Consider the following 26,568-nt stretch of genomic DNA (forward strand, 5'->3'; position numbering starts at 1 on the left):
CATTTTAATCTGATTATAAATTCAAAATCAAATTAAATAATTTTTTTTTATCAAGATTCGATCTGCTTATTAAGTTATTCTCTTAAAAAAAATTATAAACATCAAAATTGCAGGTATTGGTATCTTTTGTGGTCAATTAAGAGTTTTCTCTTCTTTTTTTTTACATTTTTCTCTTTTCTTTAACCATTGATAAGGACTGAACTACAAAGAAAATGAAATTCTATGACTAAAATGCAAAAGTTAAAAAAACAAGGATGTTAGTTTTGGCTGTTAATCTTTCAATTTTTGTTTTAATAACAATCTAAAATTTAATTATGTAAAATTGATATTTAATTTAATACCTGAATATTTAATTACACCCAGAATACATAATAACACTTGATTACCATATATCAATTACGTGACAACATGCAAATGAAAACATATTTCAAGACATAGAAACATGCCAAATTAACTTGTGAGGATGAGATTAAAAAAAATAAAGTTTAGTGATCAAAGTGCAATGAGACGAAAAATTCCAAGCTCAAAAGGGATAAAATGACAGTGAACAAATGTGAACAATTAAATGCAAGAGGGAGCACAATGGATCAATAAAAAAAAATCAAATTTTTTAGGCCTGTGTTTGTTTTTGGAAAGTGGTTTCTGGAAAACTATTTTCCAGACTTTTCCGTATTTATTTGCCATTAGAAAAGTTGGTCAACAGAAAACACTTTCTAGTAAAGAAATGGTTTCCAGGAAAGTGTTTTCCTTTTATTTTGGACGGAAAACACTTTTCGAAAGTTGTGAAAATTTAAAAATATCATATTATTTGCTGATTATATCAAATTTGGTCCTCAAACTTATGATTGCTATATATATTTTGCTTTGAATATTTTTTTTTTAATTTTATCCATTAGAATTTAATTTTTATATTAATTTTGGTTCTCATTTTTATAATTGTTATGAAATTATATTTTTTTTCAATTTCTTTCTTATTCAACTTTTTTAATTTGTAAGATTTGTTCCTCGTTATTTTAATAAACTTGAAAAAAATAAAACATTAATAAGTTATTTTTCAGCTTATTTTCCATGACATAATCAAACACTGAAAAGTGTTTTCCAACTTATTTTTCATACATCGAAAAATAATTTACTTTTCCAGAATTTATTTTCTTGGAATTCACTTTTCAAAAGGAAAGTACTTTCCAGCAAACAAACAAGCCTTTTATTTGGTAATTTTACAAAATGTCATTTTTGATCCTTAATCCTTCGGTTTTTGTTTTCATAACAACCTAAAATTCAATTTTATAAAATTAATCTTTAATTTAACACCTAATATTCAATTTCACATTGAGAACACAATAACACCTGGTTATAACTCCACATCGAGTATGCAAAAGCATACAAATCAAAACAGATTTCAAGAAACAAAACCATGTTAATACAATGATGAAATTAAAAAAAAAAAAAGTCTAGCGACAAAAATGTAAATAAGAAAAAATTTGAAGAATCTAAAAAGGAAAAACTGACAATCAACCATGGCGCGAACAATTAAAAGTGAGTGGGAGCACCCAATCTCTTGCCTGTCTTTCCCATCCTGGGGACCATCAGCCGAAGTTTCTGGGTCTTGATTCATACAATAATTTTGCCGAGCAAGCCATATCACCATCTAAGATTTACGAGCTCCATTTCTGAAGGTTGTGAAAACGACTTTTTCAGCTAAAAAAATGTCTCTTCCTAAAATGAAGTGCACACCACCTAATTGCAAATTACAATTGCCACCCTGGTTAATATAATATAGAAACTAGTAAATGTATTTCTAATATTAATAATTTTTAGTTCCTCCTTTACCAAGTATTGGTTGGATTCGTAGGACTGCTCCATGGCTGTCTATGAGAAAAGAAACAATTGTTTTCCAGCAAGATGTGGTCTCCCATAAAACTTATGTTTGAATACACTGTAATATTAGCCAGCATTGCAATCACATTATTTTATTTTCCTCTGGAAGCCGGCTAGAAATGGAAAGTGTATAAATTGAAATAACCTGCAGGATTGGGTTGCAGTAAACTCTCCCAGCTCTGGCTGACTGGTTATCAAGCTCTTAACTTCACCGTTTCCAGCTTAGCACGCCGCTCTTCATATGACGCTGTAACAAGTTCAAGCAATAACAAGCACGGTGAAAACATTGATATAGAGCTGTGAATATTTATTTTGCAGGAAGTTGGTACAGATAGAGAAACGATAATGGCTGGCTTTTATCATATCCAACCTTCTTGTTAATAGTTCAATAATATTTCATGACCATGCACACACAATGCCATCTTTGAAGTAAAACTATGATGATACTCGAGGTTGTGATAGGACTTACGCTCAGTTTCCCTTGACATGAGGGGAACATGGGAAGCTTTTTTTCTTGTCACTCCATTGCTAGATGAGTCTTTATCTGAAAGTTGAGAAATGACATCAGCAATGTAGACAAATAAAAGCAATAGCTAAGATGTTCCGTTTAGAAAAAATTGAAGTACTTTCTGCACCAATTGACAAAGGCAAATGACTCAACAGAGCCTCTTGAAAGATAGCAGCCTGGAGATGGTAAAGTCGGCATTCATTCTCCAAGTGAACATGCAGCGCTTGCCCAGCATCTATTCACAAATTCAGTAGCACTTGATAAAAATTATCTCAGATATTGCAGTTAAAATTGCCTACAAATTCAGCAAGCAATGGATGAAAGTGATGTGAATTCCAAAGAACATGACTTGTCTAAACAGCTGCTTTGAAATATTAAATACAAACAATGAGCTCCTTGGAGGTTGGGGGTAACCGAGCAGAGTTTGCTTAATCTCAACTACTGAATGTCTTGAAAACAGTATTTGTAATGGTCTTTTCAAATATCGAGTACCTGAAGAACATGAAAACTTGAGACCTTCAAACTCACAGGATAGAAGAACCAACGGAATTTCAGGAGCCATGAGATACTGGGGTTTCCTCAGTGTCCTGGTGTCCAGTAATGCATCTATTACCTATGAATTGAGTACTTGACATAAGTTGCTTTCATACTGAAATAATTATTCTTGAAGATATGGAAAACCATGCAGCACAACGACTGTTTGAAACTTTTCCAATGATTCATTCTGTGGGTTTGTCAGCCCACCTTAACTGGCTTTCAAATTCTCCCCAAGTGAAAGAATGAACCTTGAGGAATTCTCTTAAAGTCATCCAGGGAAGCAAAGAGCAAATATTTACATCTGGATTGTCCATTAGCAAGGAAATTTAGCTCACAGAGAGGATTCCGCATGCTCACTACTGTATATGTTGGTGGGAAGCTAGGGTGTCAGCTGACACCCCTGGTTTCAAAAACGTTTTGAGAGATTTAAGCAAATATCATAGCAATCTAAGATTTTCAGGGGGATAGTACTCACTCGACCCTCCTTAAATTTTGTAAAACTTAACCATATAAGGTCGTTTAATAATTTTGTATCAAAAGTCAAACAAAACCATTAATAAGATATACTAAATGTATCAATATTTCCCTTATCTTTCCTTTACTATCAAGTACTAAAATTGCATTAAAAAGAAGTTGATTTCTTTAATTTCCAGTTCAAACATAACAATTTTCCTATAAAGAATAATAAATTATAATTCCAATGCCCAAGCATATGCACATCTTTCTATTAAAGTAGGTAAACATGGTTTCTTATGCTATTTTAAAAAATTATAATTTATTTTAAAGTTTCATATTCTAATTTTTTATGGTGCTTTGCAAAATTGTTAAATTATAGAGGGACAAGTTATGAACGAATTAAAAGACTTTCTGATTTTTCTCTTCTAGGAGCTCAAAGATTCCACCTCCTTAATCTCTATTAGCGGCACAAGGTCTAATTCAAGAGATATTTTTTAAATATTTTATGTTCTATTTATTTACGATTAAATAAATATTAATATTAATTTTATTTGTTAATAAATAAATTGTATTATAATTTGTTGATTTTGAATGTGAATAGTTACATTGTTACTATTATTTATTTAAAGTATCATATCAGAGTATAAGTTTTCAATGTTTGATAGTTATTAGTTGATCTGCTGTACTCATTGTATACCAACATACAGTGTTGTTTCGAAATGGTTCCTACCTGAATATTATAGTGAAAAGCTATTATCTATGATAGAATTGCTATGCATGGTGGTGATCCTATTTGTAAAGCGACACAAGGAATTGAAAAGCACATGAGTGCACATGCACATGTAAGCATTTACTGGCATAAATTATCCGCGGAATGTTCAGAGCCATCCTGTGTGCGCTCTTCTTGTTCAGATTTTATATTCTAGTCATCTCTGGAAATTCAGCTAAAGCAAATGTAAACTAAATCAAGATGCTAAACTTGTCTCTGCTGTAAAACATTTTGGCTTAAAGGCATCAAATAAAGAAGAGGAAACCATGCAATTAGAATGACATCTGATACTCACTTCAGGGGATTCAAGACCTTGGCCAATCATAAATAGCACAGCAACCATGCACCGGACTTGGTGCCACAGGAAAGCACTACCTTTAATTTTTATAGCATAAAGTTGATGCCCTTCAAATCTACAAAAGAAATAGTAAGGTCTCAATTTGAATAATTGCCAGTATAGTAAATTCACAAATGGATGTCTGTGCAATGATCAAGTTAAATAAATAAATAAAGGGATGTCCATATCTCGTCATAAGTTGGAATTTAACAAAATCAAGCATGTTTATTCACCTGGTTCTGATGCTTGGCTTCGTAATCATCCATTTAACACTCCCCATGCCACTACTGTGGCTGTGCATCACCAAATATTTCATCCCGAAGGTGAGAAATGAGAAGATTCAATCTACTTAAAGCCGAGTATACAATGTTTTATATCTCCCCATCCATCTGTATTTTTAATTTATTGTTTGTCGCACCCTCTCGTTTATTATTCACCATAATCCATTGAGAAGAATTGAATTGGAGGACCCATCCCACCATTTTACCACCTAAGTTAAAGCCCGGAGATTGATGTTTGTTTCTCTTGCACAATCAACCACTCAAGCAATGCAACTGCCAAACTTCAGTGATATGAAACATTTTAGGACTCAAATGCTAACTTCTTTTTTAAGGGTTTTTACCTTGCTTGTTGCTACATCCAATTGAGAAAATTAAAAACATGGCATACAAGGATAAACTGGTTTTGATATTGAAATCAGACGAGATGATTTATAAATTCAGACCTCATATCACAAGGAGAGATCTCAAATGACATCACATTTCGCCTATAATTGTGCACCTTCACTGCATCCATCTTGCAGAAGTTTCTGAAGTCATGTTCCCCAATAAGTTTCTTACCTGCAGTCTCCATAACCTGGGGAAAAATAAAAAATGATGATAGAGTTATTGTTAAGCCCTGTTGCTGCATGGCCAAGCAGCATAAAACCAGAGGTATAGAATGTTAAGTCCAAAAAAAAGAGGCTCTAGCGATAATAGAACTGCATACCAAGAGGTTCAAATTGTCATTCCAAAAGAAATATTTATATTCCCTGCTCAAACAGCTGAACCTGCACCTCAATATAAGATGACTGATTATACAAACACATGATAGCTAACAAGTTCAAGGTAACAGTTCATGAAGCACATAGAAGGACCTTGCACTGAAGTCACTTGGAACAGGACACCAGCCCACAATCCGAATGTCTTTTGGAAGGACTCCATTCAACACTCTCACATAATCAATTTCCCCTTCTGAGAAAAATAAAAAAAGATAACAATACTGTGAGTTAAAAAATGAGGAATTTGAATTATTTTCTCTTTAAAAAATTTATATCAGAAAATTCTCTCTTCCAGCTTGATAGATGTAACTTGTAAGCAGTGACATAGTGCTGTGTGCTCTATTTAGGATGACATCCTACGCCTAAGAGGACATTCTTCCCGAAACCTCAAAAATTGTTATGGAAGGATATGACAGTATAAATAAACTTAGAAATTAGAGGGAGGATCCCAATAACAAGATAATTAAAAATAGAAGTTCAAAGTTCTCTTAAAAGGAAAAGGCCATTACAAGTAAATAAAGCTCAGCAATCCATCTAAAAATAGCAAACCTGGCTGACCATCCTGTTCTTCTGGAACAGTCTCCCCTGAATGTTTGTTGTGTGCATCAATGTCCTTGAGTTTGGATCGTAAATACAGTGCAATCACCTGCATCAAACATTTTTCGAGCTCTCAATTTTCAAATGAAAATTCAATCGACCCAGAAATATCAAGTGGGTATTTTAAGGAAAACAGAACTTTTATTGGGAAAGCAACCTACTTGCCCAACAGCAGAAACTCCCTTGTCTGTTCTACCACATCTCGAGTACTGTATTTCCTTCCTATCACCAATTAAAAGTCTTGTCGTTTCAAGAGCCTTGAAAATCTCAGACTGCAAGAGCACTTGAATTAAATAAGAAAATTATTTGTCATAACAACTCATCACTCAACAAAATCACCTCACGTTTCACTTCCATACAGAACCTTAAAATCCAGTCCCATGATCTAAAATAGGAAAAACGTAATGCCACACCTCAACTGTCGGATCCATTTGTGCCTCCAAAGAAAAACCATAAAACCTGAAGCATAACACACAAGATTAAAAAGGTCTTCATTCTTCCACCATTATTCTAAACAGTATAAAATGCCTACAAAAAGATTAAAGAAAGAAACACATAGCTCCTTGTTGTCAACAAAAAGAAACAAAAAGATTAAAGAAAGAAACACATAGCTCCTTGTTGTCAACAAAAAGAAACAAAAAGATTAAAGAAAGAAACACATAGCTCCTTGTTGTCAACAAAAAGAAACACAGGTTCATATTCAAGTTTCAACATCCCAATCGATACCTTTGACCAAAATACATGACTTTAAGAGCAACATATCTCCTCGGATGGTGATTCATGATCCTTGTATCATAACCTATGCATAAATTTTGATAAATAAAAAAATATCACTATATATTCTGATTGAGCTGGCGGAAAACAGACCAAAATAAAATACAATAAGGGCATGATAAGAAATCAGTCAAGTGAAAATACATTGGAGAAGCTAACAAAATAAGACCTGGCGTTTTAGGCGTGGCTTTCTTTCTTCCACTCTTCTTGCACCCAGAATTCATTTCTCCTCTCTCCTCTCCCAGATTTTCACATTTTTCTTTAGGCTTTTTCTCTTGTAACTGCATCATTGCTTAACTTCAAGTGCTAGGAAAAAAATAGTAACTGCTGAAACTGGTTTGGTTAATGTAATAAACAAAAGAGAAAAAAAAACCTCGTCACAGCGACAGCTTGAGAGTCGAGAGGAAAACTTTGCATTCTCTTCCTCCAATTCCTAGTTTTTTTTTTTTTTAAAAATCAAGTTCAAAACATAAGAAATATGTGAATCGAGACTGAGTTAAACAAGCGAAGCGATGATTAAAGAGGAAGCAGAGAGGATAGTAATAATACTTGGACTCTGTTCTGAAGAAAAGTTATTTGAGATCTTAAATTGATGATTTCTTCTGCTTCTTCGGACATGGTTCAGCTTTTTTTACTCTGTTTTCGCTCAAGTCTACCACTACAAGGCCAAATTGAAGAAGAGACGGCGACTCTTGTCGAAGTTTTCACTTGCTTTTCAAAACGCTGCCGTTTCAAGAAAATAACTTAACGAAGCGGGGCTGTGTTGGGCTAATGGGGCCCGAGTGTTTTCGCGGGCTTAGAAACTTTTGTTTTAAATTTCAGAGACAGGCCCAGCTTGATATTTTTTACGAGGACTGAAACAACATCAAAAGTGCATTGGGAGCTTGTACGATCTGCTTCAGAGAGTGCAGATCCATTATCTGTTTCTCCATTGCAGATCTCAGTTCATTCCAAGTCTCCAAATTCTCCAAGGTCACCTAACCATGTTGGCTCAAGCAAGGGAGATTCTAGCAAAGGGATTCCTAAGAAGGGAAGCCCACTTATGCATGAAAGACATTTTTTTCTCGATGAGATTGTCAAGAAAGCGCGATTGGCTATAATTGAGAAAAAGAAAGAAAGGTTGCGGGGCTCACTTGATGAATGCTTTAACTCAGGCCTCATAACCATATATCAGATGATGAAGGGTTTTGAGAGGATATCAGAATCTCTGGATGACTTGGCTCTGGATGTGCCTGATGTGAGAAACAATTCGCAAATATTTACGTTGAGAGAGCTAAGCTTGCAAGGTGGTTAGATTCTTCCTTTTGTTTCAACAAATCAGGACCTACCAACGAGAATGACGCCTGTCTATGATTATAGGTAAGTTTTTCTGATATAATCAGCTTGTCACATGCCCTACAACTGAATTACCAGCTAGAATTTCGCATACATGATATGTTTAATATGGAAGTAAATGTTGCATGATCATACTGTTTTTATAGGAAACCATAGCATTATAAACTGCATGTGTTGATATCCATTAATTCTGCTGCGGCAGGTTGTGTTCTTGGTCTTGTTATTTTCCCTCTCGACTCTCAGATCAAACTAATGAAGCGGACCTGACGGATTTCATTCGGTTGCTCTCACCTGTTCTTGAGTTCATCTTCCATTGATTTGTTCATGAAACTGCTGGCATGCGGCCTCCCGCATAAAAAGGCAGCTCTGGGAGGGTTTTTTGAGCTGCAGCAGAATGTAATTTGATCGTTAGGAAATGCTGGCAATTTCACACCTGAGAATAGAGGAATAGATACTCATGGATTGTAATTCAATTTTTCTATGATGGCAATAACTTGTCCATTGGCTGTTGTATTAACTACAAATGGCTGATAATATATATATATATATTTGAGAGAGATTGTTTGGAATAACTTGAAACAATAGAAGAATATGTAGTTTGCAAATTGTAAGGCTGATTCAAGCCAAATTTTTTTTTTTTTAAATATTTTTCTTTTCTTGGTGATGGATGGCTATATAGTTAGCACTTTAATGCGTTTTTTACTTAAAAAAAATATTATAATTATATTTTTTTAGTGTTTCCTAATTTTAATATACTATATAAAAAATTATTTTTATATATTTTTTACAAAAAAATAATAATTAAAAAGCATGTCACCAAACATACCCTAAATTGTTTTTGGCAATTAGTATAAAATCCGTCCCACATAACATTTCCCTGTAAAAGATGCAAAAACTAACGAGGACAGGACAGGACAGGATTTGAACCCAAGGCAACGGCGTCCTCTCCTCGCCTGCCTGCTTGTTCAGCGTTACTGTATAGGCTGGTTTTCATTTGGGCCGGGCCGCTCTGGCCATTATAAGGCCCTTTTCATTAAAATTTAATTTTTTAACATTTTTTAATCGTTTTAATACATTAATATCAAAACAATAAATTTTTAAAAAATATTAAAAAAAAAACCTCTATCCCATAAACACCCCCAAGCAAGATACAGTGAGCCAGTGACATACTCGGTGCTGTAATTCCGAGTGTGGATTTCTTTTAGCTATAGCGTAGATCTAGTAAGATGGGATCTCTCTTCTGCTATCAAAATTTGTCTGCTATTATTAATAATTTGTTTGATTGACTAAAGAAATGACAGCCGTGTTCTTCAAAATCTGAGTAACATAAAATTTTGCAGTTGCAGAGGATTCTTGGGTTAAGTAGAGAAGATGGATTCCTCAACTGTTTTGTTTAACCAGCTCAAGGTAAGGTTTTGGATCTTGAATCAGTTAGATTTTTGCTTAGGCGCTGCATTGGTATGAATCGTCCTTTGTGTTGATGGATTGGAACAACAGGCAGCAGAACCATTTTTCTTGCTAGCTGGACCCAATGTGATTGAATCTGAGGAGCACATTCTTAGAATGGCCAACCATCTCAAGACTATCTCAACCAGGTATGTTTCTTGTTTGTTTGTTAGTTAGTCAGTTACTTTAATTTTCTGAAAATTCGTAATTGTTTTAGTTTAATGGAGGAAATGCGTTGATTTCGTTTTCATTGGAAGGAAGCTGGTTGAAGAGAATGTGTTTGTGAGGTGTTAAATGAAGCTAATTGTGGAAGGCATTGCTTTTTATGTGTGTGTGTGTGTTTAAAGAAATTGAACTGTGAATTTGGTCCTTCTAGTTCCTTTGCCTGTTTGCGTTACTTGAAACTAGAAAACAAAAGAAGAAGCTTGATGATTGAGATTCCATTGATTTTGTCTTTTTTCAATCTTGTAGAGTTGGGTTGCCACTTGTTTTTAAATCAAGCTTTGATAAAGCTAATAGAACATCCTCCAAATCCTTTCGAGGTCCAGGGATGAGCGAAGGGTTGAAGGTATCGATTCATGCTTTATGAAATGAGAAGAATGGAATATTGGAATAAGATATGGGTGTAAAGTTCATGCTTTTTATGTTCATTCATAACTGTTAAATCAAGACTAGCAGCATTTATGAAATACATGTGAATAAGCTCACACATGCACAGGTAAGGACCAAGTTAAATGCTCATAAATTGTAGACATTGAGTTGGAACTCGGGATAGGATGATGTTAGCATATATTCACTTTATAGATCATGGTGATTTGCATAATGATCCCGGTATTATGGTCTTTGCCATTATTATTTGACTTGACAACTCAAATCAGATGTAGGACCACAGGCAGTGCATGTTTGTATACATTTTCTAAGGTTATTCAATGGTTACCTCCTGATATATTGGCACCTGTATCAATTTATATCAAACTGCATGCACAAAAATTTCTTAACAAGTTTGTTCTCACATCTACTAGATTTTCTTGTTGGTGTCATGCTATGAGTAGACTTTTCAAGATGCTATATAATTTTAGGAAATTTCACATGCATGAATGGATAACTGGTTAATATTATCTCTCTCTTGCTTGGTGTAGATTCTTGAGAAGGTTAAAATAGCATATGACATCCCCATTGTTACTGATGTGCATGAAACAATTCAGGTAGGCTGCCATCCTATTCTTAAAATTCTCAAGGTTTCCTCAGTTGTTCACATCCTGTTTATTTTGTTTCATGGCTGACTTCTTCTCTTTAATTTTTCGGAAGGTTATATTAAATGCTCTAATGCGTTGAACGATTGTCTATTACATGGCTCTTCTAGACTTTCAGTTCCATTAGGTGGAGCATTACTTCTTAATGGTGTTGAGAATGAGAAATCAAAGTTGATGGGCTTGGTATGGTCCAAACCTGAACTAAGTTAGTTCTATTCTAGTTTCAACTTGTTATGCAGATCCAATTCTTCTGTTTTGCTATATCATTTGGATCTACAGCATACAAGATGTGACCGGTCCTGTCCTTTATCTTGCCTTGGGAGTTGAAACCAGCTATACAAACCCAACGCCGAGTCAACTTTAATTAATTAGATTTAGAAATAAAAGTTGATGTATTATTGTGTCGCAAGAGGATATCATTTATATATCACTGTGATTGGTTTGTTATAACTTCCAAGTCTTTCTAATATCAGTGACCAAAATAATAGAATTTTGAAAAAAAAATGATTAAATTCTTCTGTTTTGCTATATCATTTGTTTTGCTATATCATTTGGATCTACAGCATACAAGATGTGACCGGTCCTGTCCTTTATCTTGCCTTGGGAGTTGAAACCAGCTATACAAACCCAACGCCGAGTCAACTTTAATTAATTAGATTTAGAAATAAAAGTTGATGTATTATTGTGTCGCAAGAGGATATCATTTATATATCACTGTGATTGGTTTGTTATAACTTCCAAGTCTTTCTAATATCAGTGACCAAAATAATAGAATTTTGAAAAAAAAAATGATTAAATTACTGGCTTGATGAACCTCATGGAGTTTTTCTCATTTGCTTTCCATTGGAATGTGTCGTAAAGAATTTGCAGTTATCCTGATTTCTTGAATTGTGTAAATCCTTATGTCCTATTTTATCTCTTTTCTATTTATAGTCCTTTGATTATGTTCAACTGTTCAACCTTTTCTTCAGTGGCATCTTGCTACCAATACAAAGTATTGACATTGCAATTGGATTCCAAAGTGTCTCCAACAATTTGTAACCTTTTCTATTTTACCAGTGTGAACCAGTCGGCCAAGTTGCAGATATCATTCAGATTCCAGCATTTTTGTGTCGTCAGGTTAGGTTGCTACCTTATAGCTTTGAGCCTAGTGCTTCCATGATGATTTAATTTTGAGTTTGAGAGGGGTGCTATGTGCCTTTTCCTTTCACTGTTTTTTTCAATTTCAGTTCACTTATTTTTTGGATTTTATAACAGACAGATCTTCTAGTTGCAGCTGCCAAGACTGGAAAAATTATCAATATTAAGAAAGGCCAATTCTGTGCTCCTTCTGTGAGTTCTCTCTTTTTCATGAAAAAGTATTCTTATTTGACATGTTTGGGTTACAAGATTTGAAATATAGGTATGCTTCTGTCTTATGTTGTTTCTCTAATTGTTGATCTTGCAATTAAAAACATGCAGGTCATGTCAAATTCTGCTGAGAAGGTAAGATTGGCGGGAAATCCAAATGTCATGGTTTGCGAGAGGGGAACTATGTTTGGCTATAGTAAGTCTGCCCAGTTTTTGTCTCAAATGACCCATGCCATATGCCTGAAGGTGTTGTTTGTTTCTTATTATCATTCAACAGTGTAAAAGAGATCAATTAGGGGATTCTTGAAGTTCTGCAACTCTCTGTCTGAAATTAGTTTAAGAAGTCGCTTTAAATTGGCATGCCAGTAATGTAGGACAGCCTGGGTAATTAAAAATTTATGGGCTGTCTTGCTAAGAAACAATAGTGTGTGTTGAATTATTTGGATAGAAGTTCCATGAACTACTTTTCGTGAACTCCACTAGCTAAAAGAGCTTGGTATAAACATGTTTGAATTTTGAAGTCTTTGATGAATAATAGCATATTTGTTATCCAGTTTGATTTGATCCTACATTTGGGCTTGGTTTGTAGATGATTTGATTGTTGATCCACGTAATTTGGAATGGATAAGGGAAGCTAAATGTCCTGTTGTAAGTCAATTTCTCTTCTATACTATTGTTTCATACCATTTGATACTTCTCAAGTCCTTATCTGTTAAAGAATAATTCCATCAAGAGAGGTAGAAAGTACATAATTTATACAAATTGTATCAAAGCAGAAGGTGAATGGTGATTTGCATTTATAAGGCCAACTAATAGCAGATATTCACCTTATTTTCGTTCATATAGAGAGCCCTTCACATGAATCTCCAAAACTTGGACTTTTTCCATTTTTCAAGCCTTGAACTTAATGTCTGTGAGATAAGGAGAACTCGTTGTATCTGATCAGGATTCTAATTTTCTTTGCAAGAGGACAGCATCCTTTTGACTTTTTTAGAACTTGATCTTGAATTTAATCTTCCATTAAAATAAGAAAAGTTCTTAAAAAATTTCAAAATTTTCCAATCATGAAAGATTAAACTTAATCCAGTTTTTAAGTTTATAGCATTGTCTTGCGTAAATTTTGTTCCTTAGTTTAGAAGTCACCAACTTTTATCTTTCATAAAACATGGTGTTTAAAGTGATAATAGAAATGATCTACAGCTGCTTTGAACATGATTCCCAGGATTAATCTACTTCAGATAGTTCTTTTTGACTAATGTGCTTCCTATGCTTCGATTTTCATGCTATAATCTGGAAGAGTTAACCATTGGTTTAAGTGTTTCAAAACAGGTAGCTGACATCACGCATTCACTACAACAGCCGGCTGGGAAAAAGGTGTGGTTGTCCTACATTTTCAATTGTACAATTAGATAACGGTGAATAGATTCAGCCTTAGTAAAGAGTTAGCTAACCATTATTAGTGTGTGTTACATAATTTTCATAATAAAAGTTATGTGAGAAACCAATCTGTTAATAATATAGGCCTTTGTGCTTTGCATATTGATCTTTGATGCTATGGTTTTGTGCTGTCCTTCCTTCTGGTTCCTGTATTTCCTAGGCCTTCATTTTTAAGCAAAGTTTAATGTGTTGCTATCTACATCTGCTTCTTGTATCTTCCCCCTTATGAAATGGTTAAACTATGCTCTGTCTACAGTTGGATGGTGGAGGTGTTGCAAGTGGAGGTCTTCGTGAATTGATACCATGCATTGCAAGAACAGCAGTGGCCGTTGGGGTGGATGGAATTTTCATGGAGGTATGATGATCTGTTAAAAATGATCAATTTATTATTGGAATGTCTCGGGATTATAATTCTTGTTGCTTGGTTTACCCCATGCACCCTTTTCTCAAGTTTGTGGGGATTCCCAAGTTCATAAGAAGGAAGGGATTAAAGTTAATCGCTCTGGTTAAGAACTCTTGGCTGGCCCGGAGACTTCTTGTAGTTATGTCAGTGTTAGTATCCTTGATCATATACATACAATGGTATCTCAAAGCTTCGTTTTGGTGCTTAGGTGCATGACGATCCTCTAAATGCCCCAGTGGATGGTCCAACTCAATGGGTGAGTTTTACATGCATGGTCCTTGACAAACACCATAGGTGTTTTTAATGAGATTCCATATACAGATATTTGTTTAACCAGGTGCCAGATAACAGTTTTTTGTATTTTGAAGTATAATCATCTAACATCTTTTGTTTTTCCCATGAAATTAGCCTCTGCGCCATTTAGAGGAGCTGCTAGAAGAGCTTGTGGCAATAGCTGTAAGTTCTAGACCCATCTTGAATCTGCACATACAGTTTCCTTAATGCTTATTCACTGTAAGAAACTCATCTTCAGCAATGCTGCACACATTGTATACTTTCATCTCCAATTCCTGAGATGAGAGAAAAAGGTATCCAAGTGTCAGATAGGGTCTCCTGTTTGGGAGTATAATCTCATAGAACCCTAAGAATTTTCGTAATTTTACCTTCCCACCACTTCTTGGTATCTCGGTCATCATCTACCGATCTCTTTAACTCACTGTTTCCTTTTCCATTCATTTAGCACTTTTTTGAACCAAGCATACTTGATTGGTAGGTTGTCCTTGGACTTGTGCAAAAGCCTGCTAGTTTGATTAATTTCACTTGCTGCTTTGGTCTCTTCCTTCCATCTCAAAGTGTTTCCGTATGCATCGTCTCTTTGTGCTATAGCCCTCAAGTAGACATGTTTAGAACGTGCAAATTTCTTGTCTATATCTCAGCCTTTAAAATCCCAACCCTTTATGGACTTGATTGCAGAATGATTTCAATTGTTGCGAGAAAATTCAAATGGGCATTGGTATTGAATTATTCTCATTAAATCATCTTTGACCTGGATGATTACTTTATTGTTCTGATGCTTACTTTGTTGCTCTGACAGAAGGTGAGCAAGGGGAAGAAACAAATGGCCATTGATCTCACACCATTTCGCGATTAGGGAATTGAAGACCTCTCTCAAGGAGTAACAAGGCAAAGTTATTGGGCTGTAAGATCCTCTTCCGTAGTTGAATAACTAGTTTTAAGAACCTTCCATTTGCGGATGCCAAAATCATGCCAGATGCATCCAGTTAGTGTGTTCTTAGCCATTGTTTCTCAGTTTCCACAGGTTATTGTTCACGAAGCAAAACCTTTGGTGCTAGATGACAAGCTTCACGTGTACCTATGAGGTGCATCCTTCGAATATTGGTATTTATTGTTTTCATACTGCATCTCTTAAAGCTTCTCGTGTTATTGTTTTCATATCGCATCTCTCCTCGTGAGAGAGGCCGTTTGCTCGTTCAGTGGAGTAGTCGGATTAGGATTTCTGAAGTAGGGTTATCGCTTACATCCCTCCCGTTGATTATGCATGCATGCCATTATATTTATCGTTTTATTTAAGCAAAAAAAAAAACAGAGAGAGATTATTAAAAATAAATATCTGGAAACAGCGTGTCCCGAGGGCTTGCAAATGCGAAGCGTGTAACGTGTTCGACAGAAACCCAAGTATCCTTTTCCGAACCCATTTCAACAACCGACTTACATGAGATGATTCCTTTTCCGTTTTGGATTAAACAAAAAGCTAGCATATAAACAGTTAGCCCGTCACCTCTCAACCTCAGAGCAGAGGCAAAGACAAACAGGCGTTTTTGGCTAGCTATCTCCCAAGATGACGAGAAGAAAGATTGAAATAAAAAAAATACAAAACGAAGATTACCGAAAAGTGACCTTTTCAAAGCGACGAGCTGGTCTTATAAAAAAGGCCAAATTTCTTTGCAGCGGGTCCAATGCACAGATTGCTATAGTCTCCTACTCCTTGTCGGGTAGGCTCTTTACGTTCGGCCACCCTTCTGTGGATTCGGTCGTCGACCCGTTTCTTGACAACTACACCACCGATAGCTGCGGCAGCAGCTCTAATGAATCTCCCCATGTTAGCACACATGGGCCATCGCCGCCGTCTAGGGGAGTAGTAGATGGGAAAGAAGGGCGGCCTTCGTGGTGGGCATTGCCAGTTGAGGATATGGATTTGGATATGGATGGGCTTCGGCAATACAAGGCTTCTTTAGAAATTCTCAAAAGCAATGTGGCTAGTCGATTAAAAGAGATGGAGGAGAGAGCATCTCTCACAAGAGATTTTGTAGGGTTTCTTGATGCTCATTGATTTTCTTATGATTCTTGTTATAGTTACTGAAAAACACAGGATTTTTAGGGGGTTTTCTTTCTTTTAAGAGTTAGCTGTTAGTGCAGGATGAGTTTTTTTTTTATTTGAATATTTATATTCGTGAAATAATCAATCCAGGATCTTTTTTTTTTATTTGAATATATGAACTATTTTTTTATATTTAAATATCTACACTCATGAATTTTGATCATCTAGCTTACTCTCACAAGTTTTATATCGCAAATCATCTCCAATACAAGTGAGTTCGTGTTTTTGGATTAACCATCATTTTGTCAATTTTTAACATTTTCAAGAAATTAAAATAACAAAACTAGGAGATAAGGTGAGTTTATATTTTTCTTACTCGTTTTTTAGGATTTAATTCAATGTTTATTATATCTTTGTATGGTATTTAATTTTCCAATGTGTTCTCATATCAAGTTTAATTCGGGTGATTAGATTTTAAATTCTAAATATTAAATATCCTTTAGAAATAAATTTAAAAGATAATCTTCTGCAATAATTATGATTTTTTTCCAAGTATTTTTCTATTTAATTGGGTTTTTTAAGCAGATCAGGCCCATGCCCAATATTGCTCTCGTCTAAGAGAAAGCCTGGCTCGGGCTTCTTGGTGATAGAATCAGCCGAACCAGATTTCCAATGTGGAGTCCTATGATCGTACCTTGTTTTACCCTTTTCTTAGTCAAATCAAATTAACCCATGAAAAAAAATACCTAAAAATCCACAAGCACAATGATAGATTGCCACTCATTCATCTCTTCCCCACTCTCATACACACAGACAACATGGCAGCATGTTTTTCCCTCTACTACTACAACCACCAGAATCATATAAGCTGGGCGCCTTTGATACATAAGAAAGGCAAATCCAATGTTTCGGTGAGTGCCCAAATTCTGTTTACAATTTTGCTTTTCCAGTTTCCTCTGTACATATGATGGTGCCATGGAATTCTAGTTTAGTCCTTATTTTCTTCTGCTCTGAACCAACTGAGCATTTTATTAAATGATTTTGTTTAAAATGAAGTTTCTCGGATCAAAATGTTGGATTAAAAATAGAAAAAAGAAACTGTAGCTACAACATGTTTTCTTTGAGGGGGGGGGGCGGTGTTACGTAATTCTGGAAATATGTTAAAACTGATATTTTAGCTGAATATGGTTACCGATTTCTAAAGTAAGCAGCAGTGTCTGCAGGCCAAGGCTTCTTGTCATTTGATTACTGATAGGGCATGCTCAATTTGAATCCCTTTTGCTTTGTCCTGGTACCAAGTTCAATTTGTGAACGTGATCTGAATTTTTGAAACCAAACCAGCCCTAGAGGAAGATTAGCTCTTACAATTTTGATGAATTTTCTGACCTCTGTGTGCATGCGTCTGATTTCTTCAAGAACTCCAGCACCATTTCTTGATGATTTATTTTTCTAATTCATAAGGAAGTATAAATTTTCCAAAAAAGAAATCCCATCTACACCAGAAAATCCTCAGTTTCGTGTTCCATGAGGTTTTTCTAGTGTATGCTGCTTGAACCCAAAATCCCTGTCTTAGTGCCCCTCTGATTTTCTTAAGATTTTTTTATTTAATGAGCCGCCTGGAATCTTTCTGAATGCCTTTTCGAGTTTTGTTATGAATCAATAATTCTGATTTCATTTGACATTTGGTTTTTCTTAGTTTTTTTATATTCATTTGTACTAATACAATATATTGTGCAGGAAAGGTTGCAACGCCCTACCAGACATGCCAATCAAGACCGTCAAGTCTTGCGGTCTAGGACGTGTTGCTCTGCAGGAGTCACAGCCTCTCTCGATGTTGACTTCTCGCCATCACACGCAACCATTTCAGGGGAGCCTTTCAGCGTTCTCGAGGCTGTGAGGAATATCAAGGTAGATATACCGACAACGTCAGAAGCTACGTCAAATTTAATCCAGAGGTTGATGCTGGCAGATTTGGACCCTGCCACAGCTAAGTTAGCTATAGGTATCTTAGGGCCGTTCCTCTCAGCATTTTCCTTTCTGTTTGTTTTGAGAATAGTAATGTCCTGGTACCCAAAGCTTCCTGTTGGGAAGTTTCCATATGTAATAGCTTATGCTCCCACAGAACCGCTTCTCATTCCAACCAGGAAGTTGATTCCACCACTTGGAGGAGTGGATGTGACTCCTGTGGTATGGTTTGGCTTATCGAGTTTCCTTAACGAAATACTGGTTGGTCCACAAGGGCTTCTAGTTCTTCTTTCTCAACAGATCAACTGACTTGCTTCCAAGCTGCACCAGGCATCAAATTGCATATTCAGTTTTGTAAAGGCTGAGCTTGTTTATTCATTCATTTAACCAACAGGAGTTGGTGCTTGTTGACGACAAATTTGTTTATTCATTCAGCCAACAAGTATGGGTGCTTAATGCTTATTGATGACAAAATGTGTTTGAACTTGTGAATAGCTGCTTTGTGGTCATCTACACGATGGCTCGCGTCGCCCGATGCTGTACAGGTGCCTAGCTAATAATGGGACACCTTGTGCATATACATCCACACCAACACAGACAGTAGTGATGCTATATTCGGAGCTAAATTCAATTTGAGTTTGGGAACTGTTTGGATTGGATACATTTTTAACGATGAATGAGTTCTAGAACAAAGGACCTGGGACAAGGAGAAAATAAGCACCAAGACAGATAAGAAGTACAAAATTAGGTTTTGTTATTCTCATCATCAACCATTGTTTTGACATTTTATGGACCATTTCCAGGACACTAAAGTTGATTACCATTTGAATCGGTAAAGTATGCATGGATCATTGCCAACTGAAAACAAAAGCTTTCAAAAGCTGCGTATGTCCAAAAGCAGCATCTTCAAATGTCTGCCACGAGAAAGTTTTCAGACAGCGACACCTGTAAGAAGAGAGATTCTTAGTTCTATACAATTCAGTATTGTAAATGTAGACGGAAAGGGAGAGAGATCCTGTTAATTACCTTTTCACCGAGTTTGAATGGAGGAAGACCTTTGTAAGGGCATGTGCTGCAACGAAAAGCATCCCCTAGCCAACACTGCGTGACATTCAATAAAAAAAGGCCAGAGGAAGAAATATTTAGCTAACCAGCCCACAATACGGAAGGCTTTAAAAGGCATGGCAGTTTTAATGTTTTCATGTGCTAGTCTGTTCATGAACACGATGCCTTGATACAAAGTAAAATGCACCCTAAACGTGACAGCTTTAAAACGAGGATGCAGCTTACTTTCCCGAAACAATGTTGCGGTGAAGCCCAGAAAAATCAGATTCATCTAAGAACCCATGGATAAGAACATGTTGAGACAAATAGTTTAGCATATACAAATATACAATTTCATCCGCGCAAATGCACATCCAGAATTATAAAACTTACACTGCCACATGCTGATTGAGGATTGTTCAGCTGATCCGTGGTGAGTCCCAACTTCACTGTTTCCTCTGCCTCAGCTCTACCACAAGTGCAGTTCTTGCAAGCCTTCCTTGTGCTTCCAACTTCACAATCACCAACTTCACATACAAATTTGGTTATTAGTGGCCCAAAAAACCATAAAAATGCATAAAACCAACGTTCGGTGTCTTGTATCTTACCAAGTGGTGGCTGAGGTTTCTTCAAATCCTCTTCAGTCAAAAGGCTATCCTCATCAATCAAATCTGAATCATCATCAATCTGAACCTTGACTGATGATTTTATGGATTTCTTTAGCGCAAAGGATGACCCAATATTCCAAGAAGGCTTCTTGGCCTGAATCTAAAAATAAAGAAGGATTATAAATGCAACCAAGTAAATAGTAAAATGAATACTGGAAAGCAAATAATCTTTAGACATAGTGAAAAGAATGATACAGTTGAAACTTGCAAAGAAGAATATGTATTCTTGCCCTTTCACGTTAATGATCAACTTGTGAAGACTAACTCACCCCAAAAGAACGAATCGCATTGGAGAGTCCAACAGATTTTGGTTGTAGAGCTTCTACTTCTGAGAACCCAGCCAAAAGCAACTTGCGCTGAAGACCAGAAATTGCCTGCAAAACACCACGGTGAGAAGCTTGGTGACAAAGTAAGCTTTATCAAGGAAAAAAAAAAGCACTGACATTCACCTTGTCAGTTTCTCCTATAACAGATTGCTGAGAATTGTAAATCAGAATAGTTCCACCAGGCTTCAGCACTCTAAAAATTTCCTTTACCAACAGATCACCAGGAAATTCAAGCGAACTGCAGATGGAAACCACAATATCCACAGAGGAAGGCTCCGCTGGCAGCTTACCTGTCATAAGTCATCAACATATATTAAACCAGGACACAACGTAGCATGCACAAATCTTATTTAATAGAGAACAAACAAGATGCACAAGGGTGGAGTTTGATGTCATGCAATATATTTGGTACTGAGATGCGAGCCAGTGACTGCCAACTCTATAAATCATCCATGTTACCCCCACTGTGGCAAAGTGGATAAATTGACCTCCCAAAACACATTTTCTTTTTCATTTCTCTCCCACTAAAAAATATACCCAATCAAAACTACCGTTCTTTAATAAATAATCCCCTCGTGAAAGTTTATGAAAGAATTCATGTGTAATACAGATACATGACATCCAAACAACAAAATCAAACCTGTCAAAATTTAAAAAAAAATAAGGAAAGAAAGAAAGTACTTAAAGATGATGCTTGAGTGATAACTTGAGGATCACACTGTTCAACCCCATCATTCGCGTCCCCCCTTGCAGCATTTACTACTCTGCTTACTGAAATAAGAGTCTCGTCTGTTAAAGCCAGCACAGAACGCTGCAGCGTTCTCTTAGTATCCTACAAAACACCAATCACAGCATCAAGAATAATCTGCAAAAACGGTGTAGTAAATGAATTATCTTCAGTATACACAAAAATATAAGAAAATTATGCTGAAGATCAAACAACGAAAATTGTGTATGTATTCGACATCAAAATTGAAAATTCAAAAAACAACTAGAATGGATCTACAATACCGACTAACAAATTAACAATTCAAAATGAAAAATGAAAAAAAGAAAAAGAAAAAGAAAGCTAGAGGCATTATGATTTACCATGCTCTGATTCTTCAACAACCTCCTCGAGAAACTTCGATAACCCTAACGATAGTTTTTTTTTCTTCGCCGACTTCCTCTCGCGTTCTGTGTTTTATTTTGCTTTTTGGAATTATTGCGTTCGCGCGGTTTTGCTGCACTCTCTGCTGCTTTTATATTGAAAAGGTGAGAGGGGTGTCGCAATCGGGTGTGACGCGTACACATGAATGACAAAAAGAAGCTATGACGTGGACGTAATGCTAGCTTGAAACGCGAGTTGCTTAATGACGTAATGTTAGCGTGAATGACGTAATGTTAGCGTGAAATGCGTGTTGCTTTAAGGTATGTGTAATAAGAATGTTTGTTTTTGTGTTTTTGAAAAAAATTTAAAAAAATATTATTTTTTTTTTAAATTAATTTTTTTTGTGTTTTTTATTATTATTTTGATGTGCTGATGTCAAAATTAATTTTTTTAAAAAAAATATATTATTTAATACATTTCCGAGTAAAAACACTTTAAAAAATAATCAATATTATACTCTTATACTATACTCTTAAACACCCTTTATTTCCTCGTGAGTCAACAATGTTGCCTGTTTGTTTCTGAAGCATCATTTGTGTTTCTTCTAAACACAATAACAATGGTATTTGATTAATTAAAAGTAATATATAAATTGTAGGCCCCACCATTTATCTAAAGCAAGACCTCAATTATGAAAAAGCGCTTTTTGCAAGTTCAACCACAGGTTGAACTTTCTTATATTCCGTGTGCAGATTGAATTAATTCATTCTGCACATAAAAAGTGAACAGTAAAAAATCTAATTTTTTTATTCTTAATTGTGTTTTATTAAAAAAACTAGTGTTTAACATTATTCAATAGCACTACATAAATTAGAAGGAGATCGCATGATGGCGTAGCATCTGCAGAATTTAATCGTAATCTTAATTTTGTTCCTGATAATATTTTTTACTGATTTTGTTGCACGCTCAAAAAACCATTGAAATTGTAGTCCTTATCGGATGAATTTCGTACGTGATAAAATTATAGATAGTTTAATGGAACAATGAAAAATATTTTATATAAAATATTATTTATTTCATGATGTAATACCAATAGTTAAATCTATAATATTTAAATTAAAAACCATCAATATATATATATATATATATATTAGTTATTTTATAACTTCAATTTAAAAGGCATTTTTAACCAAACACATTAAATTACTTTTTGTTCAACTTCAATTTCAACCACAGTTTTAACCAAACACATATAAATACCAAATCAACCTCAACCGAAAATGCTTTTTATAAAATGATTTTTTTCAAACCACAACCACAAAAGTTATCACAATACCAAATACACTCGTAATCTATGAGAATGTTTGTTTTTGTGTTTTTTTTTTAAATTAATTTTTTTTATTTCAAATCAAATTTGTTTTGTGTTTTTTTATTATTTTAATGTGCTTATGTCAAAATTAATTTTTTAAAAATAAAAATATATATTATTTTAATACATTTTCGAGCAAAAAACATTTTAAATAACAACCACTACTATAATCTGAAACACCTTCTATTTTTCTGTGAGTTAGCAATGCTGGGGCGTACTTATAATTGTGCATTTTGTATCTGATAAATAAAAATAATAAAAAATATTATTTTAATATATTTTTTAAAAATATTAATAACACGTGTTGAAAAGATAATAACACTAAACTTCTAAGATCTTGTTTGGCTACGTGACTTGGCCGCGTTTTTGTAAAAAAAATAAATTATTTTAAGGTGTTAATATTAAAAACAAATTAAATTTTTTTTGATGTATTTTTAAATAAAAAAACACTTTAAAAAACAATCATTATTATAATACCAAACACTATCTAAGCTTTTTATCGTTGATAATTTATTGGTTGAAACACTACCCTTCATGTTATTTTTTTTTCTACAAATATTCTATTAAAAAATTCATAATTTTAACTTTTTTATTTTACTAGCTTTAAAAAAAATTATCACACACACATGTATATATAAATCAATATTTTAATTTTAAAAATACTTTTTAAAATAAAATATTTTTCAACAAAAAATTAAAAAAAGTTAATAGTTATATACGAGGATTTTTGGGCATCGAGGTTTTGTTATGGTTGGACAAATAAAAAAAAAATCAATCATTATTATTTTTTCTCTCTCTTTTGCCGTCTCAAATACATGCTAAATTATTTTTTTTTGTTCTCACCAATCATTGCTAATAATTAAATTGTTTCCTATTTCTTTATATTAATATTTAATCTTCAAAATCCAAGCGCCTCTCTTTCTTCTAAACAATTACTCCTTAAAAAACACGTCCTTTTTAGTTATCTTCGACACAACAACCCTTCTCTCCCTCCTCTTATTTTTTTTTAATAATCTCAAATCTAATTATTAGATATGATTTCTTTAAATTATGGATATAGATTTGTATGTTCTAAATTTCATGGCTTTGCTTGTTTTTTTTGCCTTTAATCTCTCTTTTTTTCGTGTCTATTGTAGATTTGTTCAAGGATTCATGGTGGACTGGAGAATAGATTTACAGTTGTGTTGAAATTTCAAGTGTTGAAGTTATTACAATGACTTCGATGTTTGATCAGAGTCTTTTATTACTTGAAAAATAATTAAAGCGACATGTTTATTCTACAATCATGAAAATATTTTAATTTTTTCCAAATGCAAAAGATACGAGTGATGCGAGGATCCATCTCATTAAGAAAAAATCTTAATTATCAAACAAAATATTCTGAATATAATTGTCACAATTGAATCAAAATCAGCCCATAACGAGTCATAAAATAATCTTTTAATAAATATATTTAATAATCCTGATATATACGGTAATAAGCTGGCACTTACAATCTAGAAGCCGGCTTTCCGAAGAAAATGGAGGCAGAAAACGAAATTAGAGAAATCGAAGGCGCAAACGAGAACGAATCTTCACCGAGCAACCCGAAGCCGACGCCAAAAACGGTTAGGACCAAAGTACCGGAGGTGGAGATCCATCTGTACAGACAAGGCAAGGGTCCGATTAACGTGTTCAAGTCGAGCTTGGGAGGGTGGGACCAGGACCAACTGGAGGTCCGAGAAATCCTCGAGAAATACGGGTTCAAGTCGATCTTCGCTTTCAATCCAGCGTCGGGTCGGGGTGCGCCGATTCGTTTTGGGAGGAATGGTAGGTCTTTACTTGGGTATAGAGATGGATCGGTCATTCACGTTGACGGAGAACCAAAGGTAATTTTAGAACTTGATTTGGTTTTATTTTTATTTGATTCGATTTTAATCTTTCCAGTTTCATTATGTTACAGCAATTATCATTTTTTTTTAATGTTTTGTTGCTTGATTAAAATTTTATTGCACCTAGCGATCGATGATAAATTGGCATAAAGAATATTGGAAAACTGGATCAACCGTCATAAAAAAAATCTAAAAATTAGAGAAGAAAACATCAACCTCCATTTTCTTGTCATTTTATTTCACCGACTGGGTCTCTTGGATTTGCATTGAATGTTAATTTCTGAAATTTATTTTGTCAAGCATGTAATTTCTTAACCACTAGTTCTTGAATGGATTTCTGAATGTTGGGATTTTCTCTAAATTAACTCCTCCCAGCTGTGCCAATGTGCCGCGGTGATATTCTTTCGCCGCGTTTTAAACTGCTAGTTAACAAGATTCGAGTCAAATGAATGCTATGGATTTGAATAGATTAGCCTCGCTTTGATTTTTTTTTTTCCAATAAATGTTTTTGATGCTCAAAATGCAAAGTAAGATGCTCATTTTTCTTGCTATGTTTTCGTATTAGAAATGTCAGGCTGTTGCAGGAGTTGGGAAGATTACTTACTTATCCATGTTGAAGTTAATGGTGCATAATTTGAACTTTTATGCTTGTTTACTTCTTTAAAACAATTAATTGGAGGCTCTTTGCTTCTTGTTTGAATTCGGATTCCTTGTCGTCAATGCTCAACCAGGCATTGGCCGGCTAATTCCAGAAGCATCTTAAATTTCATCTGACTTGTTTTTCTTTGAACTTTCTACCAGTGATACTTTATCATGCATTGTAACATAATCATCTTGCATTTGGCATGTGTTCTGTATTAATTATTCTTTAGACCGGGAATTCTGGGCATGGATTACAATCGTGTTTGGATTAGTTGCGGTTTTGTTGTATATTTTTGTCCAACTCACGATTCTTTCGGTTTTTTGCAATAGTGTTTCTGCTCAAATAGGATATTTATGCAAATTGTACTCTGAAACTGCAGGACTCCTTGATCAAACCAGTGACCAAGACCGTGCTCGGGGTAGCAGTGATCACTCTTTTGATAACATTGGCTCTGAAGGAACGTCCAGAATGGTTCAAGAGTTCAAACCTTTTTGGCGGAAGCTTCCCTCCATGGATCCTTGCCTGTGCTGTTATTGTTTTTACTCGCATGAGGAAGAGAACTGGGGACTTTTTGAAAAAGCGTGGCTGGTAAAACATATGCCACTGAGCATTCCTGGTTCTGGTCGAAGAGCCAATCTGACTACCTTCAAGGTTTGAGTAAAGCAACTGCATTTTGATGATTTAGTCCTTTGCCTCGTTTTATACTCTAAAAAAAAATAAAAAAATAGCCCCACTTTTGATGATGAATTGATGATAGATACTAGAACAAGATAATCAAGCTGTCTCTGTTTGGTTAGTCGTTGATGGACTTTCATGGTTATATCATCAATTTTCTTTTTCCTGGGTCGATGTTTTTACAGAGACTGAATTAAGATTTATATTTCTCTTCCATTAGGAGTGAAATATAACGATGCTAGCAGTAGATAATTACGGGATCCAGTTAAACATCTGATGATGCTAACAAGTGAAAAATCCATCATGCTAAGAAGCGTTATTGGAGACTTTGTTCGATTTACTCCTGTAGAACATGAGAGGTGGGTGGCCCAGGTAAGATTTAGGGTTTCGTAATTACAAGGAGTCAGGTTCAATATTTTCTAGTAGCATCTTTTTATGGCCACCACAAGGTTCTCCTTTC

General features: G+C 34.8%; 6 protein-coding genes across 21 annotated transcripts; 4 read left to right on the plus strand and 2 right to left on the minus strand.

The window, feature by feature from the left end:
- Positions 1-1,298: 1,298 nt before the first annotated feature.
- LOC7468747 (uncharacterized) lies at positions 1,299-7,594 on the minus strand. Of its 11 annotated transcripts, none has more exons than XR_008058374.1 (17): positions 7,445-7,594; positions 7,269-7,328; positions 7,065-7,176; positions 6,848-6,920; positions 6,535-6,580; positions 6,283-6,393; positions 6,074-6,170; positions 5,621-5,717; positions 5,473-5,533; positions 5,210-5,340; positions 4,444-4,561; positions 2,915-2,999; positions 2,514-2,621; positions 2,348-2,422; positions 2,024-2,125; positions 1,831-1,936; positions 1,299-1,737 (listed from the first exon to the last, which is right to left on the minus strand). XR_008058374.1 is itself a non-coding variant. In XM_052450170.1 (16 exons), exons 1-15 carry the CDS (start codon positions 7,511-7,513, stop codon positions 2,073-2,075), a joined length of 1,341 nt encoding a protein of 446 aa, XP_052306130.1. In that variant the 5' UTR covers positions 7,514-7,594; the 3' UTR covers positions 1,299-1,670; positions 2,024-2,072. The 11 variants fall into 11 exon arrangements, 2 of the variants coding, with proteins under 2 accessions (XP_052306130.1, XP_052306131.1); XR_008058373.1 differs by having other exon boundaries at positions 2,505-2,621; XR_008058372.1 differs by having other exon boundaries at positions 2,879-2,999.
- A 1,706-nt stretch (positions 7,595-9,300) lies between these two features.
- LOC7468748 (2-dehydro-3-deoxyphosphooctonate aldolase) lies at positions 9,301-15,571 on the plus strand. Of its 2 annotated transcripts, XM_024595438.2 has the most exons (15): positions 9,301-9,451; positions 9,571-9,637; positions 9,728-9,825; positions 10,148-10,244; positions 10,816-10,881; positions 11,989-12,048; positions 12,187-12,261; positions 12,391-12,475; positions 12,869-12,927; positions 13,609-13,653; positions 13,973-14,071; positions 14,328-14,375; positions 14,528-14,575; positions 15,213-15,317; positions 15,429-15,571. In XM_024595438.2, the coding sequence occupies exons 2-14, from the start codon at positions 9,602-9,604 to the stop codon at positions 15,267-15,269; spliced, it is 873 nt and encodes a 290-aa protein (XP_024451206.1). In that variant the 5' UTR covers positions 9,301-9,451; positions 9,571-9,601; the 3' UTR covers positions 15,270-15,317; positions 15,429-15,571. The 2 variants fall into 2 exon arrangements, with proteins under 2 accessions (XP_024451206.1, XP_002300891.1); XM_002300855.3 differs by having other exon boundaries at positions 15,213-15,571.
- Positions 15,572-15,977: 406 nt separating this feature from the next.
- On the plus strand, positions 15,978-16,469 carry LOC112326676 (agamous-like MADS-box protein AGL61). The gene has a single exon (XM_024596213.1). It carries the CDS (start codon positions 15,978-15,980, stop codon positions 16,467-16,469), a length of 492 nt encoding a protein of 163 aa, XP_024451981.1.
- Positions 16,470-17,060: 591 nt separating this feature from the next.
- On the plus strand, positions 17,061-18,916 carry LOC7468750 (protein COFACTOR ASSEMBLY OF COMPLEX C SUBUNIT B CCB3, chloroplastic). 2 transcript variants are annotated; one of them, XM_024595442.2, is made up of 2 exons: positions 17,061-17,368; positions 18,200-18,916. In XM_024595442.2, exons 1-2 carry the CDS (start codon positions 17,361-17,363, stop codon positions 18,729-18,731), a joined length of 540 nt encoding a protein of 179 aa, XP_024451210.1. In that variant the 5' UTR covers positions 17,061-17,360; the 3' UTR covers positions 18,732-18,916. The 2 variants fall into 2 exon arrangements, with proteins under 2 accessions (XP_024451210.1, XP_024451209.1); XM_024595441.2 differs by having other exon boundaries at positions 17,078-17,368; positions 18,195-18,916.
- On the minus strand, positions 18,102-21,686 carry LOC7468751 (anamorsin homolog). 4 transcript variants are annotated; one of them, XR_008058522.1, is made up of 9 exons: positions 21,550-21,686; positions 21,142-21,292; positions 20,584-20,750; positions 20,404-20,508; positions 20,075-20,234; positions 19,860-19,993; positions 19,449-19,523; positions 19,244-19,367; positions 18,102-18,743 (listed from the first exon to the last, which is right to left on the minus strand). XR_008058522.1 is itself a non-coding variant. In XM_052450455.1 (8 exons), the coding sequence occupies exons 1-8, from the start codon at positions 21,550-21,552 to the stop codon at positions 19,329-19,331; spliced, it is 834 nt and encodes a 277-aa protein (XP_052306415.1). In that variant the 5' UTR covers positions 21,553-21,686; the 3' UTR covers positions 19,027-19,328. The 4 variants fall into 4 exon arrangements, 2 of the variants coding, with proteins under 2 accessions (XP_052306415.1, XP_024451207.2); XR_008058523.1 differs by lacking the exon at positions 18,102-18,743 and adding an exon at positions 19,027-19,119; XM_052450455.1 differs by lacking the exon at positions 18,102-18,743 and having other exon boundaries at positions 19,027-19,367.
- Positions 21,687-23,860: 2,174 nt separating this feature from the next.
- Positions 23,861-26,274, plus strand: LOC7492730 (uncharacterized). Its single transcript, XM_002300858.4, has 2 exons — positions 23,861-24,787; positions 25,813-26,274. The coding sequence occupies exons 1-2, from the start codon at positions 24,440-24,442 to the stop codon at positions 26,023-26,025; spliced, it is 561 nt and encodes a 186-aa protein (XP_002300894.2). The 5' UTR covers positions 23,861-24,439; the 3' UTR covers positions 26,026-26,274.
- Positions 26,275-26,568: the final 294 nt, after the last annotated feature.

This window comes from Populus trichocarpa, chromosome 2, assembly GCF_000002775.5.
Source record: "Populus trichocarpa isolate Nisqually-1 chromosome 2, P.trichocarpa_v4.1, whole genome shotgun sequence".
Lineage (NCBI taxonomy): Eukaryota > Viridiplantae > Streptophyta > Magnoliopsida > Malpighiales > Salicaceae > Populus > Populus trichocarpa.

What these genes read in the sequence shown, in the direction of transcription:
- LOC112326676 (XM_024596213.1), top strand. Translation starts at nt 15,978, where the DNA reads ATGACGAGAAGAAAGATTGAAATAAAAAAAATACAAAACGAAGATTAC.
- LOC7468747 (XM_052450170.1), bottom strand. Translation starts at nt 7,513, where the DNA reads ATGTCCGAAGAAGCAGAAGAAATCATCAATTTAAGATCTCAAATAACT. An exon ending in AAGGTCTTGAATCCCCTGAA is followed by an intron (nt 3,000 to 4,443) that starts GTGAGTATCAGA and finishes CTCAATTCATAG; the next exon opens with GTAATAGATGCATTACTGGA. An exon ending in CATGTCAAGGGAAACTGAGC is followed by an intron (nt 2,126 to 2,347) that starts GTAAGTCCTATC and finishes AACTTGTTACAG; the next exon opens with CGTCATATGAAGAGCGGCGT.
- LOC7492730 (XM_002300858.4), top strand. Translation starts at nt 24,440, where the DNA reads ATGGAGGCAGAAAACGAAATTAGAGAAATCGAAGGCGCAAACGAGAAC. An exon ending in ACGTTGACGGAGAACCAAAG is followed by an intron (nt 24,788 to 25,812) that starts GTAATTTTAGAA and finishes CTGAAACTGCAG; the next exon opens with GACTCCTTGATCAAACCAGT.
- LOC7468750 (XM_024595441.2), top strand. Translation starts at nt 17,276, where the DNA reads ATGGCAGCATGTTTTTCCCTCTACTACTACAACCACCAGAATCATATA. An exon ending in AAGGCAAATCCAATGTTTCG is followed by an intron (nt 17,369 to 18,194) that starts GTGAGTGCCCAA and finishes TATATTGTGCAG; the next exon opens with GAAAGGTTGCAACGCCCTAC.
- LOC7468748 (XM_002300855.3), top strand. Translation starts at nt 9,602, where the DNA reads ATGGATTCCTCAACTGTTTTGTTTAACCAGCTCAAG. An exon ending in CTCAAGACTATCTCAACCAG is followed by an intron (nt 9,826 to 10,147) that starts GTATGTTTCTTG and finishes TCAATCTTGTAG; the next exon opens with AGTTGGGTTGCCACTTGTTT. An exon ending in TGGATGGTCCAACTCAATGG is followed by an intron (nt 14,376 to 14,527) that starts GTGAGTTTTACA and finishes CCATGAAATTAG; the next exon opens with CCTCTGCGCCATTTAGAGGA.
- LOC7468751 (XM_052450455.1), bottom strand. An exon ending in CACTCAAGCATCATCTTTAA is followed by an intron (nt 20,751 to 21,141) that starts GTACTTTCTTTC and finishes GACTTATGACAG; the next exon opens with GTAAGCTGCCAGCGGAGCCT. An exon ending in TTATAGGAGAAACTGACAAG is followed by an intron (nt 20,509 to 20,583) that starts GTGAATGTCAGT and finishes GGTGTTTTGCAG; the next exon opens with GCAATTTCTGGTCTTCAGCG.